We start from the raw sequence: 16,685 nt of genomic DNA, 5'->3' as shown, positions 1-16,685 counted from the left end.
AGGAGCCTGGTGGGCTACAGTCCATGGGGTCAAAGAGTTGGACACACTGACTAACATTTCTGAGAAAAGCTTCAGGCTATGGTATCTGACTCTTAAAGGTCATCGGAAACCCTTGGAGCATGAGCCCCTTAGGGAGGATGGTTCATAGATCCTTGATTCTGAAAGACACGCTCAGGTGACCTCTGGGTTCTGCTCACAAGGCACTGGGAACAAATCCCTCCTTCTGACCTCCTGAAAGACAGCGCCGAGGAAAAGTCTCCATCAGACCAGTGCAGGTTGTCGCTTTAGAGCTGCTGTGAGCCATGACCTTCTCCTTTCCTCCATCCTGTCATCAGTTAGAATCATTTACCCTTCAGACTCAGAGCCCCATTAGTCCAGCACTTCAACTTTTAGCCTTTTAAATGCACACTCTAAAATTCTGACTCATGCTACAGCATAGAGGAAACTTGAAGACATTATGCTAAGTGAAATAAGCCAGACACCAAAGGACAAATACTGTATGACTCTACTTATATGAGGTTCCTGCTGCTATTTAAATCCTAAGTTGTGTCAGACTCTTTGAGACCCCATGGACTGTAGCCCACCAGGCTCCTCTGTCCGTGGGATTCTCCAGGCAAGAATACTGGAGTGGGTTGCCATTCCCTTCTCCAGGGAATCTTCTTGGCCCAGGGTTCAAACCCGTGTCTCCTGCTTGGCAAGCGGATTCTTTACCACTGAGTCAACCTGGGAAGCAGATGAGGTTCCTAAGCAGTAAAATTCACAGAGACAAAGATAGAATGCTGGTTGCCAGGGGCGGAGGGAGAGAGGAATGGGGATTTATTGCTTTATGCGTACGGAATTTCAGTTTAGGAAGAACAAGTTCAGGAGAAGGATGATGGGAACCGTTGTACGACAGTGAGAATGTACATAATGCCCCTGAGATGTACACATAAAAACGAGTAAAATGGTCATTTTTATGTTTTTATGGTCAGTTTTATGTTTTTTACCTCAATAAAAAATTGGTGTTAAAAATTACTTCGTCTCTACGAGAAATGTTTGAATATTTCATATTTTAAAGTGAAGCTTGAAATGCATGACAGACTTGGGGCAATAATACACAAGGGAAAGGGCTTTTTTTCAAAAGGTAACTCGGTGCAGAAGACCCGGACGCCTTCTGAAACCCAAGAAGCAGGAAATGTTCCCCTCAGCTCCCGACACCAAAGTGTGGTAAAGAAACAACAGCTCTGAATGTCGCCAGCACCACCATCACCCACCAAATGTCACTGCTGTTCAGGGCATCCTGCCAAGTGCCGTGCTGGGCCTCTGCTTTGAGTCAGAATGAACCTACGTCAGACTGAGGTGGGAGCATTGTTAACCTCCAGTCAGTAAACAGCAGCAGTGGGACTCAGACTCAGGGCTGACACCTTTCAACACACACCTCATTTATGGAATACGTTTGGCCCTGCTTCCTGGATTGTCAACTCTGTGAAGACGGGGATTTTCATCTGTTCTGTTTACTCATGTTCACAGCACACTTTACAGTGTCTGGCTCTCCGCCAGCTTGCAATATTGTTAAGTGAATTAACCGGATGAATGACCTGGTCCTTGCCGACCCACCAGCCTGTCATACCATCCCACCCCTCCGCTTACCTGTAGTTCCTAGGAATGCAGCTCCAGCCCAGTGCATGTGTGTGCACACACGCATATAACATCACACACACGTGCATGCACAGACCAGGCTATTCTATGTCAATTTTCCTAAATCCTCGCGGGGTTCTGTCTGTTGTTGCCATGCTTATTTGTCAGGCCAAGTCCTATTGGTCATTTATCAAGAGCAGTCAATGCCATCTTGATGAGGCAGATGAAGATGGTCCTGACCTTTGCCCAAAGGCAGAACTGAGACTAGAAATGTTATCTAATAATGACTCTAACTGCCCTTTGCAAAGGCCTCCTGCATTCAGACACATTCCTTGTGTTCTCCAAAGTCTCCACTCTTATGGTTGAAGAGGACGTTTGGGGTTCACCCAGTTTGGGTAAAAGGGCTTCCAGGGTAGCTTCCCTTCCCACTTCCCAGGCATAGTGGTGAAGAATCTGCCTGGTAATGCAAGAGATGCAGGTTTGATCCCTGTGCTGGGAAGATCCCCTGCAGTAGAAAATAGCAACCCACTCCAGTATTCTTTCCTGCCTGACAAATCCATGGACAGAGAAGCCTAGCAGGCTACAGTCCATTGGGGTTGCAAAGAGTCAGACATGACTGAGTGACTGAGCAGGCACACACAGCTTGGGTGGAAAGCCAAGAAGCCAGGAAGTACAAAGGTAGGAAGGAATAGGAATCAATGATATTTAGGCACCTTGAACAGAAGGAGATTCAATTTCCTGGAAGCCAAGCTGAGGGAGACGGGAGCCGTGTGGTCAGAGTCAGAGAAGAAATCAAACCAAGAAATGCAAAAGTCAGGTCATGAGAAATCCTGACTTGAAATATATGAACCTCCCTGCATAGGGCTTACCTGCATGTCCATGACTCATGGAATACTTCAAAATGAATGTTCCTGTAAAGATATCTGAGTTTCACACCACGGTTGCCCAGTTTTATGAACACTGCATGGTTACATCTGTAAATGCCATCCATTCATCACAGGAGATGCACGGCTTCTGTCTGACCAGGCACCCAGCATTATAGTGCATTTCATTCCAGACGCCTGAGGGCTGGGCCACTAGGGACACAGGGCATGGCTGGGTGGCTCTCCTTGGAGGCTCCTCTCGAGAGGTATATGTGAGTTGAGAGGTATATGTGAGTTGAGAGGTATATGTGAGGAGGTGCTGGGCTTGTCAGACCAGGGTGCACACGCACAGCCAGCACATGCTCTTGTTCTCTCTGCAAGAAACTCAGAAGGAATACGTCCAGTGTGCAGGTGAGATCCAGGAAGACTTCCAGGAGAAGTCCTTAAGCTCTGTAAAACTTGGGTTAGATTTGGGCAGGACATGGGAAGGAGGAGGAGCTTCCCTGGTGGCTCAGATGGTAAAGAATCTGCCTGCAACGCAGGAGACCTGGGTTGGGAAGATCCCCCAGAGAAGGGAATTGCCTGGAGAAATCTATGGACAGAGGCTACAGTCCATGGGGTCACAAAGAGTTGGACACAACTGAGTGACTCGCACTATTACTTTCACTAGGAAGGAGAAGACTTAACTGCAGAGGTCAGAGAAATCTAATATTTCTCTGGAAACTGACTTCACTGACTGCTTTCAATGACCTCCTTCTGGTGAGGTTGCTGGAATCCACCCTTGCAGTGTCTGCGAGGGACCCATTTAGGGCTTAATAAAGCAGCTAAAGACAAGAAAAACAGGTCTGATCATGACTTGCCCTTAACTCTAAGATCTCAAAGGATGTGTCTGAAGATCTAGGCGGCCCAGGTCCACCCAGCTCCACCACCAATTTGCAAAAGTAAGCCCCTACCCTCCCTGGCCATTCATCCCTGAATAGATTTTACAGACATACTGTTGAGTAAAAGAAGCCAGACATGAAAAGTCTATGCTCTAAGATTCTATTTATATAAAATTCAAAAGCAGCCAAGAAAACCTCCTAGAAAAAGAAAGCAGGATATTGTTTACCTTGGTGTGAGATAGTGACTGAGATAAGACACATTAGGGGGCTGGTCAAGTTCTGATTCTTGGTCTGGGTACTGGTTATGGGCTTCCCTGGTGGCTCAGACAGTCAAGAATTCGCCTGCAATGGAGGAGACACGGGTTTGATCCTTGGGTTGGGAAGATCCCCTGGAGGAGGACATGGCAACCCACTCCAGTATTCTTGCCTGGAGAATCCCATGGACAGAGGAGCCTGGTGGGCCACAGTTCGTGGGGTTGCAAAAGTGGGAATGAGTGAGTAACCAAACAGGTGTGTGCACTTTGCAGAAATTAATTGAGCTGTTCACTTAAGGTCTGTGAACTTTGCTGTATGTTTTATATTTTGATGAAAAATGTACTTTAAAAAAAAGTGGAAAATTTGCCTCTGGCCCTTTTCCCATGGATGAGTCTTTACAGCTCCCCTGGGCTTCTCAGACTGCTAAGTGGAATGAAATGATGACTTTTCCTCCATGGACCAATGAAGGCAATGGTTTTGCTTACATTTTTTTTTTTTTTGTTTTTCTTACAAGGAAATGTTAAATTTAATTCTGGACAGACTATTTGTTTGTCTAAATTAACTACTGCCAGGAAAACAGGCTGTGTGCGCTGAGCTGTGTGCCTGTGCGTGTGTGTGTATGTGTGCGCAGGTACGTGCACACACATGCATGTTCCCTTTCTACATTGATGTATTTAGACAAAAATGAAAATAAGCTTGAAGATGTTCTTAAACATGGTGATGGGGAAATGAATTACCCCTTTAACTTTCCACTAGTGTCCCCATTAGTGTTAATCGCTCGGTCATGCCCAACTCTTTGTGACCCCATGGACTGTAGCCCGCTAGGCTCCTCTGTCCGTGGAATTCTCCAGGTGAGAATCCTGGAGCGGGTAGCCATTTCCTTCTCCAGGGGATCTTACGGATCCAGAAATCGAACCCGGGTCTCCTGCACTGCAGGCAGATTCTTCACCCTCTGAGCCACCGTTGGTGCCACTGGCATAGAGAAAATGTCCAGTAATTATGTTGAATGAATGAAAAAAAAATAGAGGAATAAAACAGCACGAGCGAGTACTAAAGACTTGGACATACATCTTTACTTGCAGGTACAGTGGTGCCGAAGGAGTTAACTACTCAAATGCCTTCCCTCCTAGCTCAAGACATTGCCAAGACAGATGAGCAAAGGAGTGTCTGGTCTCTTTGGCTCAGTTGCTGCTCCAAACCCTCCTTCCTGGACGCTGGGCCGCTGCTGGCCCAGCTGGAACCCCGAGCTGCAGCTCAGCCTTACTCTTGGCTGGTCTGACATTCAGGCAGCTAGTCTCGCTGCTGTCACGTTATGAAAGTCCCGTTGCGGAGATCCCCGTACTATGAAGGTCCACTCTGACCTCTCTTCTAAACCACTCTGTCATTGAAATAATTTCAACAACAGATGCAACTGTAAAAATGGGGCCAGACAGCCAACTTCCTTGGTTCTCATTCCCAGGCCTGTGTAGTGTCTCCCGAGGTCTGCTCCTCTGCCCCACCTTTCACTGCTCCTGGCGTGTCCCCATCAGCCGCTGTGGAAACTTCCCTGCCTAGCTGTTCCTTCTGTCTTCACTGGACTGTGGAGCTCAGCTCTCCTGGTGACTCAGTTCTGGAGACCATGGCTTCCCGAAGTCTCCCTCCTCCACCCTGGGAGCAGAGGTGCCTTCTCGAAGCCCGAGCACTCAGGCCAGCAGCTCTGAAGCTCAGCCCTGAGGATCCTCAGGCCAACACAGAGCCTGGGCACCGCCAGTGCCTGCTCATGTCCTAGGTCGGCATCACCAACCTAGCGAGGCATTATTTCTCACTGAACCTTATGAAAGCCTTAGAACTCTTCCTAGTCTAGTCCACCAAAGAGGCCCTACTCATCAATAAAGATGGAGGGACTTCCCTAGCATTCCAGGGGTTAAGACTCTGCTCTTATCCACTGCAAGGGGCGCAGGTTCCATCTCTGGTCGGGGAACTAAGTTTCCACATGCCACAGGGTGTGGCCTAAATACATACATAAATAAATAAGCAGATTTATCAGCCACTCCTCTTATTTTGAGTTGCAGCAGACATGCTGTTCTCTGAGTCTGGCATCGACATAGTAAGATCCACTTCTCTGATGAATGTTTGATGGAATCTCATCTTTCCCTAAGCTTTTATATGCTCAGCATGGTGCTCCGTAAGCTGGGGCCGCAATAAAGGATTACAAACCCTCCCTTTCATGCCTCCCTGACATGCCCAGGGAGGCAGAATGCATGTGCCCACCAAGCTGTTCAGTGAGAACCAGTGGTTGAAACTCCCACGGGGTCCCCTCCATGGATGGACAGAGAAGAGGAGGCAACTCCAGCTGGCTGGAGTAGGGGTGCCGGGGAGGGAGACTGCTGATCCCTTGGCTTAATTCAGTTCAGTCCCTTAGTCGTGTCGGACTCTTCGCAACCCCAGGGACTGCAGCACACTAGGCCTCCCTGTCCATCACTAACTCCCAGAGTTTACTCAAACTCATGCCATCCAACCATCTCATCCTCTGTTGTCCCCTTCTCCTGCCTTCAATCTTTCCCAGCATCAGGGTCTTTTCAAATGAGTCAGCTCTTCACATCAGGTGGCCAAAGTACTGGAGCGTCAGCTTCAGCATCAGTCCTTCCAGTGAACACCCAGGACATGCATTTGGGAGGTGAAGCCACTGACCAGGGAGCGCCTGTGGGTGCCACAGTTCTGAGCTTGGGGAGCGAACTGGGATGGCAGGCGAGCCACCCATAGTCCTAAAAACGGGCCATGGGCCTCCAAGTTGGGGGTGAGCCTGGGTGACCACCAGGGGCAAGAGCATCTGAGGTCCAGAACTGTCTCGTCTTTTCTCCCAGGAGGACACCAAACTTGCCGGAGGGAGAGGGAGGGGAAGGGAAGGAGGGATGCAGGGCAGGTGGGCAGGCTGGCAGGACTCTCTCCCACCCTGCAGTCAGAGAATACAGCGCCGGGTATAGGATACCATCCCAACTGCTCAGGTTGGGCAGGGAGGCCATTTGGAAACACGTGAACGGTTTCCAACAGGGAATCCCTGCAGGTTCAGGGGCCTTGGAGAAACGCACGACGCAGAGGGCTGAGGTCCGGGGTCAAAATGGCATCACTGTGGATTTGGGAGGAATGGAGAAGCTATTACTGTGAGACCCACCCCCAGGCAGGAGGAAGCTTCAAGACCCCAGCTCAGGCAGGCCCAGGAATCCTCACTTTCAGGGCCACACGCCTCAGCTCCCTCACTTCCACTTGTTCCTCTCCCAGTGAAAAACAGTTGAAATGAATCACCTACATTCTAGCTCATTTCCTATCTCCCGGTTCTAGACGTTTCCAGTAGGAGAGCTAACCTGGTGCCAAGTAGTGACTTTTCCTGGTGTGCATGACTCACTGGAAAAAGTGCCTCTTGGGCTATTAAAAGAGTTGGGGGGGGGAGTGTGGATTTAAGACATTTGAGTTCAAAGCAAATTATATAGAAGCTAAACAAGGACCTATCATTCCGGCAATGAATACTGCTTTCCCCCAATAACAACACAGGAAAAAATGGGCTCTTTAGTTGACATGGTGCACAGATGTTCTAGGAAAGGATTAACTACTTCGGAACAAGGCCAGTGAAACTTGGCATAAGCAGGTCAACGTGCTGATGAATATGTGGAAGGCGTGTTTCTCTGCTAAATGCACTTGTGCAAAAGGAAAGGCACCTCCTGATTTCCTTGAACACACCTTGTCTTGCTTGGAAGCCCCCATCACTGCTGATGTGGGGAACAGAAGGTAAGCCTGCCCATGAAGGAAAGACAGTCCATCTAGGGTAGATCCTCCCGGTGCTGTCTTTGCCCATAGGACCACCACACTCAGCCACCAGCTTGGATGATATGAGAGTATTTGCAAGGTTTTAATAGAGGCTAAAAAGACACAATGGGTTTCCCAGGTGGCTTAGTGGTAAAGAATCTGCCTGCCAAGGCAGGAGACGGGGGTTTGATCCCTGATCCAGGAAGATCCCCTGGAGAAGGAAATGGAAGCCCACTAAAGTATTCTTGCCTGGGAAATCCCATGGACAGAGGAGCCTGGTGGGCTACAGTCCACAGGGTCACAAAGAGCTGGACACGCCTGAGGGACTAAACAGCAACAAAGAGAAGCAAAATAGGTTACTGTGCTCACCTTCAGCTTACTGTTCCTGGGCCCCATACTGCCCAAGCTGACACTGCTAATGGGCTGAACAGATAGAAAACACAGGCAGAGGAGGACACAGCAGGGGAAGAAGATGCGCTGCAAGGCAAGTGGCTAATAATAGCACTGAACCGGGCGGCAGCCTCAGGACTGTTCTGAACACCAAACCCGGGGATTCACTACTGAACCACCTGCAGCATGCGCAAGAGAGGAACCCTCTCATTCCAGGAATGGCAGGCGAAGCTTCTCGGCATTTGGTAAGTCTGGGTTCAAGCCAGGCTCTAATCCCTTATCACTTGTATGATCTCTGACAAGATAGTCATCTCTACCTCAGTTTCCTCAATCTGTAAAATGGGAATAATAAAACCAGCCCCAAGTACAATATAGATTAAACGAGATTACAAATAGAAAGTACTGATCAGATTTGCTGCATTTAGTAAGCATAATTAAATGGTGCCCATCCTTATCCTCTAATAGTTATTTATTTTTAAAATTAATTGGGGTATAGTAAAATTATTGGAGTATAGTAAAATTATCAGAGTATAGTAAAATTGTTAGAGTATAGTTGCTTTACAGTGTTCTGTTAGTTTCTGCAGTACAGCAAAGGGAATCATTTATATGTATACCTATATTCCCTCTTTCTGTAATTGTCATTTTTCACTGAAATGTTGAGATATATAACTTATAGAATTTATAAGCTTAGAGAGTCTAAGAGACTAGATTAATGCTATGAAGTCCTTTTAAGTTCAAATGCTTTTTCATCGGACATTCGGAATGCTACTATCTAGTGAAACACAAACCAGGATGCTCTGGTCTGATTTAGGTATATTTTAAGTATGAAAAACTCAAGGCCAATACAGAATGGTGATTTTCCTGAGGGAAAAAAAAAGTACCGTTTGTATCATGTTTTTTACTTGACATAGAACACGTGACTGTCACAGACATGACACAGACTGTCACAGTCGTGGCACAGACGCACATGACTGTCTCATAACCCCTATTATACACTTTTCAAAGTGATCTAGCGGTGCAAAGTTATCCCATGATCTTAGATCCCTTAAGAAAACTGCATTGTAAGCCCTCTGAATGATACTATGAAAAACAGTATCACTAACGCTTCCTCCATGGTATTATGAGCAAAGAAACAGTATGTCCACAATTTATCAATCAGCACTAAGTTACGTTACCTGCTAAAAAACATCAACACGGTTTCGTACATTGGAAACGTCTGAGTTTTGTTGTTCAGCTGCAAGTAGACCCACAAAAGGAGTGTTTTCAGAAGGTGAAACTCACTAAAAGTAAACAACCTGGCCAAAACAAAAGATTGAGAAGTCAGTTGAGGAGCAGCAAAAACGACGCTGTGCGTGTGAAATGAAAAGTGGAGAGTGAGTTCAGGAAGGAGGCGACGCCACCCTGAGTGTGTGTGTGGACTCAGACACCAAGGCTCGGGTCACTCAGCTGGTAACTGGCATGGCTGGGATTTGACCTTCAGCCAACCTGAGCCTTCACCCACCTGCTGTGCACTGTAAAATCATGACCATCTCATTGAATGAGCTCCTAGCAGGAGACGGTGTTCTCAAGGTGGTTCCATCTGTCCTCTTATTAAATTCCACCCAGTAACCCTGCAAAGCTGGGATATATTTCTTACTTTTATAGATGTGGCTTCCCTGGTGGCTCAGATGGAAAAGAATCTGCCTACAATGCAGGAGACCCAGGTTCAATCCCTGGGTCGAGAAGATCCCTGAAGAAAGGCATGACAGCCCACCCCAGTATTCCTGCCTGGAGAATTCCATGGACAGAGGAGCCTGGTGGGCTACAGTCCATGGGGTTGCAAAGAGTCAGACACGACTGAATGACTAACACTTCCACTTTCATACTTTATAGATGTGGATACTATTGAGACTGACCCTGTTTATTTAAAAATTTAATGTTTTGTTCATCATGTTAATTTTCACCGTAAAATGTGGCACTAAGATATACTTTATCTCAACGGCTGAAGGATTTGGTGTCCCTTAAATTTTGCACCCAAGGTGAATGCCTCATTGGTCATATTCCAGTCCCGGGCCCAGCTGAGAAATAACTTGTCCAGAGTCACACAGTTCTGAGGTCAGACCTGGGCAGGGGTCAGTGCTGCCCCAAGTTGGCTGTGGAATCTCTTGCAGGCTGCTTTCCGGCCCTGCAGCTGCAACTCGCTCATCTGTAATGTAGTGATTACAGCCATTGCTAAGAGGATACAGTAAGTCCCCTACATACACAAAGCTCTTTCGGAGAGCGAGCTCGGAAGTCCAATTTGTCCCTAAGTCCAACAAACTTTCAATCCCTGGGTCAGGAAGATCCCCTGGAGAAGGGAATGGCAACCCACTCCAGTACTCTTGCCAAGAAAATTCCATGGGCAGAGGAGCCTAGCAGGCGGGCTACAGTCTATGGGGTTGGAACAAGTCGGACACGACTGAGCAACTAACACTTTCACACTTTCCTACAGACTTAGCCTAGGTACCCAACTAACACAATTAGCGATTTACCACTGCTTTTATGCTTGTTTCCAGACATCCTAGACTTGAAGCAAAGATCCTGTACCATATACAGTATTGTACAGTAAAGTACACAAAAACACAATTGCTTATAGAGGGTGCACACATGTGAGGTATGCCAGGCACGTGAACTAACTCACATTATTGGATATGAATGAATGCACACTCACAGCTTTGAAAGCTCGAAGCCTGAAGTATGTTGGAGACTGACTGTACTATGGAGACTGTGTGAGGCGGGTTTGTATGAGTTTCCTGTTACTGCTGTAATAAACTGCCACAAACCAAGTGGCTTAAAACAACACAAATTTGTTGTTGTTCCGTCACTAATTCATTTCTGACTCTGAGACCTCAGGGACGGCAGCATGCTAGCCTCCCCTCCTTCAGTATCTCCTGGAGTTTGCCCACATTCATGTCCATTGAGTCGGTCATGCTATCTAACCATCTCATCCTCTGCTGCCCCCTTCTCCTTTTGCCTTGTCTTTCGTTGCAGAATCCCTAAGTACAAAATGAACCTCACTGGGTTAAGATAAGGGTGTGGGCGTGGTCGTGCTCCTTCCTGAGGTTCTAGGGGAGAATCATTTCTTTGCCTTTTCCAGCTCCTAGAGGCCACTGGCACGCCTTGGCTTGTGGCCCCCTCCTGTATCTTCCAGGTGCATCTTCAAATCTCCCTCTGATTCTGACTCTTCCTCTTCCCTCTCCCACATTGAAGAATCCGGTGATTCCATTAGGGGCACCCGGGAAATCCAGGGTAACCTCCCCAACTCAGGGTTATCCTGGGGCCACTGCAAACTTGATTCCCCTTTGCTGTGCAACCCAACATTTTCACAGGTTCCAGGGGCTGGGATGTTGACATCTTTGGGGGACCATTACTGATCTGACTGGGCTTCCCTGCTGGCTCTGGGCTTCCCTGGTGGCTCAGATGGTAGAGAATTTGCCTGCAAGGCAAAAGACTAGGGTTTGATCCCTGGGCCAGGAAGATCATCTGAAGAACGGAAGGGCAACCCACTCTAGTATTCTTGCCTGGAAAATCCCATGGACAGAGGAGCCTGATGGGCTACAGTCCACGGGGCTGCAGAGTCAGACACAACTGAGCAACTAACACACACACGCACCCAGACACATTGAGCTGACCACACACACAGCTTGCCTAGCACAGTTCCTGGACACAGTAACGGGCTCAGAGGACAGCAGCTCCAACTCGTAGGTGGTGGGGCTGGATCCTGGCTCCAGAGCCCACAGTGCCTGCAGCGGCACAAGGCATCTCAATAAGAAACAAGGGGGACTTCCCTGGCGGTCCAGTGGGTAAGACTCTGCCCTTCCAGTGCAGGGGGTGTGGGTTTGATCCCTGGTTGGGGAACTAAGATCCCACATGCTGTGCAGCACCACAAAAAAAAAAAAAAAAAGAGAGAGAGAGAGAGAGAGAGGGAGAGAATAAATCAAGAAATAAGGGATGACAAGAAGAGAATGCTGCTGTCCATGAAGTCAGCTCTGTAAAGGATGCTTCCCAAACAGCTCCTCTCACAGCCTCTGATGACTTAGTTCTCCAAGGAGTCACTGCAACGTTTCTTAAACCCACTGATATTTTCTGTCTCTGACCCTGGAGGTGTACCCTGGCTTCAAAATGTATCACAGCCTCTTCACCCACCACGTCAGCGGTCGTGATGGGTGGAAGCCAAGCTCAATCGGGACTCCAAGGGCGGCGGGAATGTCATCTTCCCACCTCTCCCACTATTTCTGGATGCGGTAGAACAGTCTCTTTCCTATTCTTTGTTTTTAGGGACCTACAGATGCACCGGTTTTGACTGTGGCCAGACAGGACTGAATTTGACACTGTCTGGGCAATAATGGAGAGGCAGGAGGGGAGAGCTCACAGAACCTCCTGGAACGAGGTTCCCAAAAAGAACTCTGCCAGGACTCCAACAACTGCTGGGCTGGGGGGCTCCGTGGCTTCTGTTGCAGAACCCACACTTGAGGGCCCCACACACAGAAGCTTCTTTGAGATCTTACTAAGGAGGGGGGTAATCAAGAGCTCCACGGATAAGGACCCTGGTTATAATTTTATGATGAAAGATAATTGTCGAAATAAAGTCCTCAGTTTTTAGGCCAAGTATCAGCTGCTGTTTAGTCACCGAGTTGTACCCAACTCTTTAGCGGACCCTGAGGACTGTAACCCACCAGGTTCCTCTGTCCATGGCATTTCCCAGGCAAGAATACTGAGGTGGGTTGTCATTTACTCCTCCAGGGGATCTTCCTGACCCAGGGATCAGACCTGTGTCTCCTGAACAGGCAGGCAGTCTTTACCACTGAGCCACCTGGGAAACCCAAGTATCCAAGCATTAATCCTAAAATATTAGTTCCTACAGGAAATAATCACACTGAGGACATTCAAATATTTTTTCATTTACCTAAGAGTTCTAATGATCTGAATCAAGATGGAACTCACAGAGATCCTAAACTTCCCTCCAGCACAGGCAAACATCTGGACTGCTCTACATGTGTTTACAGGGGCTCACAAGCGGCCACTGGGATGTAATGGGTATAAAAATGCCTTTAACAAGACACTGTCCTCTATTTTGTGTGTGTGAGAAAACTACATATAAACCATAACTGTCTCCTTTTGAATATAGGCTATAGAGAAAGCCGTGTCCAAGGGAACAAGAAAATATGAGCGAGGTTACCCACTGCAGCATTGATTGTCCTAGCGAAACAGGAAGCCACACCAAACAAAAAGACATTAGAAAGGGAATGAAAAAAATTGCTGTCTGTTCATCCGCTGAAGCCCTGTACAACAACTAAAATGAAAAATGCTGATTAAGTACATAAATATCAACATGGAGAGAATAAGCCACATGATGTTCGTGACTAGTAGCAGAATGTCACAATCACTACGAGAAATTTAAACCTTTGCAAAACCATATTGTGCATAATTTTCGCCTGTACATATATGTAAGCAAGCATGCAATCTCATGGGTTGGAGGCACACAAATCCACAATAGTGGCTCGGTTGACTTTAGGAGGGGGAGGAAGACAAGGGGAAAGATGAAGAATAAGGCTGTGAGGTGGAGGGAGGGCTGGGGAAGGTGACTTTTGCTTTGCTGGATGTTTCATTTCTTAATTTATGACAAAACTTTACCATGTGTTCATTTGAGGAGATGGATCCAACTATATTTTGTATTATCCGCCTACCTTTGTAACTTTTTTATAACAAAAAATATGACCATATGACCATCCCTGTGTCTGGCCATCAATAAGGAATAAGAAGGTTTGGAGCAGAGCACATCAGTGGACTGATAATAACCAAGGGTGTTGAGGCCACTCAGACCTGGGTTCAAATTTCAACTCTCATTTTGCAAGAGGGGAGCAATCCTTTCCTGTGATCTCCATTCTGCAGGGGAAAACCACAAGGAACACCCTCCAAAGGGGTTGCTGTAGGACTGAGACCTGATTGCCCACTCAGAGTATTCCATACTCCCCATGCTTCATAACTGGTAGCCAGAGAAGCGTTTTCATTCAGTCACTCAGTTGTGTCCAATTTCATGCGACCCCATGAACTGCAGCACACCAGGCTGCCCTGTCCTTCACTGTCTCCCGGAGCTTGCTCAGACTCATGTCCATTGAGTCGATGATGCCATCCAACCATCTCATCCTCTGTTCTCCCCTTTTCCAGCATCAGGGTCTTTTCTAATGAGTCAGGTTTTTGCATCAGGTGGCCAAAATATTGGAGCTTCAGCTTCAGCATCAGTCCTTCCAATGAATAGCTTTGGGAAATAATACACTTGAGAGGGAAGCCCATTGGTGCTGCAGATGCCATAGAGGACGCGGTGGCTATTCCCACGAAATCCCTGAGCCCTTGAGACTCCTTGTATCATAGACAGGAAGTCACGGAGGAAGAACATGTTCCCCCTGGTTGCAGGGCAGCCTTTCGTGCAGCTAGAACTAGATAGATAACCCTATGAATTCTCTACCCTCCTAAGTCGACATGGAGACTGGCTTCCAGAAAAACAGAACGTGGAATGAAGCTTCCATAATATTACAGTGAATGAAACAGGGTCACTGAGTGATGACCTCCAAGAAGAAAACTAACTGAAAACCAGAGGCCCAGGGGGTCAGGAAAACTGTGTGTATTTTACTGAAGGCCATTTACAAGATGGAAAGAAAACCCAAAGGAAGATGAGGTCAAAGGGACTTTGGGGAAGGTGAATAGCCTCGAAGTTGAAACATCTGCTGAGATGGACATTGTTTCCAACCCAAACACCATGACCACAAGCTGGGGATGGGTCACAGTCTACACTAAGTGGGGCCAAGAGACTCTCCATCCCTGACCCCGGGCTGGCCTTTCCACAGCTCCTCTGGGCCACATGACTTCCCAGGACAGTCCAGATCTTGCTGAGCTCCGGTTGTTGGGCTGGCTTCTGCTACACACAAGGAGACGGTGCAGCCATGAGGCTGGGAGCCTGGACCTTGGAGCCTGGAGCCCCGAGCTCCAGCCCTGCCTTTTATTACCCCTCCTATCTTAGGGACAATGACCATACCTACCACATAGGGTTGTGAGGATTAAAAGGGCCAGTGCACACAGCGCAGCACACACCCAGAAGCGCTCGGTGAAAGTTAACTCGCCCAAAGGTCTCTTCTTAATCAGGTGTGGTCTGTGGTGCCAAGCCCACCAGACACTCAGATGAGAAGCACGAGCCAGGTAAATTTCTAACCATGTCCCCGGGCACTGGGTGTGGCCTGGGCCCCTCTTTCTGGCCCTCTGTTCCCCACCTCCTTCCTCCAGCTTTAAGGCAGGACATCAGCTTTAAGGACAGCAACCAGGTGGGGAGAGCTCACCTGGGAAGGTAAGAAGTGAGCACTTGGTCTGCGAGCTGAGAGTGTGGTCCTTCCAGGGCACAAGAGCTAACGATATGCCCGAGGTCATGCAGGCTTCCCCCAACCCCCGCCTCTGCCCAGAGAGCCTGGCACCGTCAGTGCTGACAGCCACTTCCTGGGGAGGGGCCAGAGGAGCAGGACCCAGTTTCCACATCAGTCATGTCTCCCCAAACCTGTGAGTCTAGACACTTGACACGTAATGTTCTTGACCTCTTTTCCTGCCCAGCCAGCGTTTTCTGGGGCCTATGCCATTGCTACCATGCTGGCTGTGGTCATTTTTTTCCCCTTTCTTGGTTAAATGCTACCAAGTGGGGGAAGGACAGCTCAGACTTTCCAAGGGAGGGACAGTGTTACAAAAAGTCTAAGGGCTGCCCTGTTTATCTTTTCTTCAAGGGTTGCACAACCTTTGCTCCATGGAGGGTGGAGAGCATGCTTCTGGACAGACCATGGACAGCAGGGAAAAATGATTGTGGGAGCCCACCCAGGGCCTGGGGATGCCATTAGGACCCGAGTTCCCGAGGTCACGTTATTGAATATGTGGTCCTAATCAGATCCTGCACTGGAGGAAAAAGGATGCTATGAAGGTTAGTGTTGAGTAAAAGATCTTAAGGTATTACATCAGTGTCAAATTTCCTCAAGTTGTTAACTTCCTTGTGATTATATTAGAAAAATTCTCTTTATTATGAAACATTGAAGTATTCAGAGTTAAGCGAACATGATGTATGCAACTTGTCCTCAAAGGATTAAAAAACACGTGCTAAGAGGCACACACAGATGCAAAAGATAGAGCAAACACAGCAGAGACTGAACTAAACAGGGTAAAGGGTACTGAGAGGGCCTTTGCACTATTCTTGTTATCTAATTTGCTTGAAACTATTTTCAAGTAAAATATACTTTTAAACACTAATAAAAACTAAAGTGCCTTTGGCTTAGGAACTTCACTTCTAGGAATGCAATGTGGGAAAATAATCTGAGATGAAAATAAATATATATCGAAGAATGTCACCAAGGTGCTATTTATATCAGTGAAACATTGGAAATAACCTAAAAGGCTTTGGCTGGAGTCAAAGGCAAGCCTTGTGGTGGTCACGTGGATAAGACAGGAGCCGAACTGGCAGAGCTGAAGACCTTTGGGTTAGCGATTTGATTGGAAGGGGGGTTAAGAGCAGGCACGAGCCTGGGTTAGCCGGCCCTGCGCTGATCCAGGTGGGAGATGCGGAGGTTTGGCCTCTGGCTGGTGCCCACGCGGAGGCCCACAGAGATGGAGTGCTCTTTGGGGGAGGATGAAGTGGTGTCCAGAAGGACTCCCAAGGGCATGACAGTTGGTTGAGGAACCTGGGGTAAGGGGCGCCATATAGGACAAGAGCACCAAGCATCAGCGCTTAGCCTTAACTGTCAGAGAGGCCATACAGGCAGTGGAATGCCTGGGTCTAGAGCCGCTAAGGGAAGGGGCCAGGGCTGGAGACAGAAACTGATTTAGGGCTGAGAGCTTTTTTCTTTCCCCCTTTTCC

At 47.8% G+C, this 16,685-nt stretch overlaps 1 protein-coding gene across 1 annotated transcript in view; it reads right to left on the bottom strand.

Moving 5' to 3' along the window:
- The window catches only part of BTBD16 (BTB domain containing 16), a 49,484-nt gene that overhangs the window by 11,312 nt on the left and 21,487 nt on the right, over positions 1-16,685 (bottom strand). The window contains exon 9 of the mRNA XM_069567245.1: positions 8,962-9,081. Coding sequence (XP_069423346.1) covers positions 8,962-9,081 — 120 coding nt within the window. The remainder of the gene's footprint in view (positions 1-8,961; positions 9,082-16,685) is intronic.

Source organism: Ovis canadensis, chromosome 22 (genome assembly GCF_042477335.2).
Source record: "Ovis canadensis isolate MfBH-ARS-UI-01 breed Bighorn chromosome 22, ARS-UI_OviCan_v2, whole genome shotgun sequence".
Classification (NCBI taxonomy): domain Eukaryota; kingdom Metazoa; phylum Chordata; class Mammalia; order Artiodactyla; family Bovidae; genus Ovis; species Ovis canadensis.
This window is presented reverse-complemented; position numbering and strand designations above follow the sequence as displayed.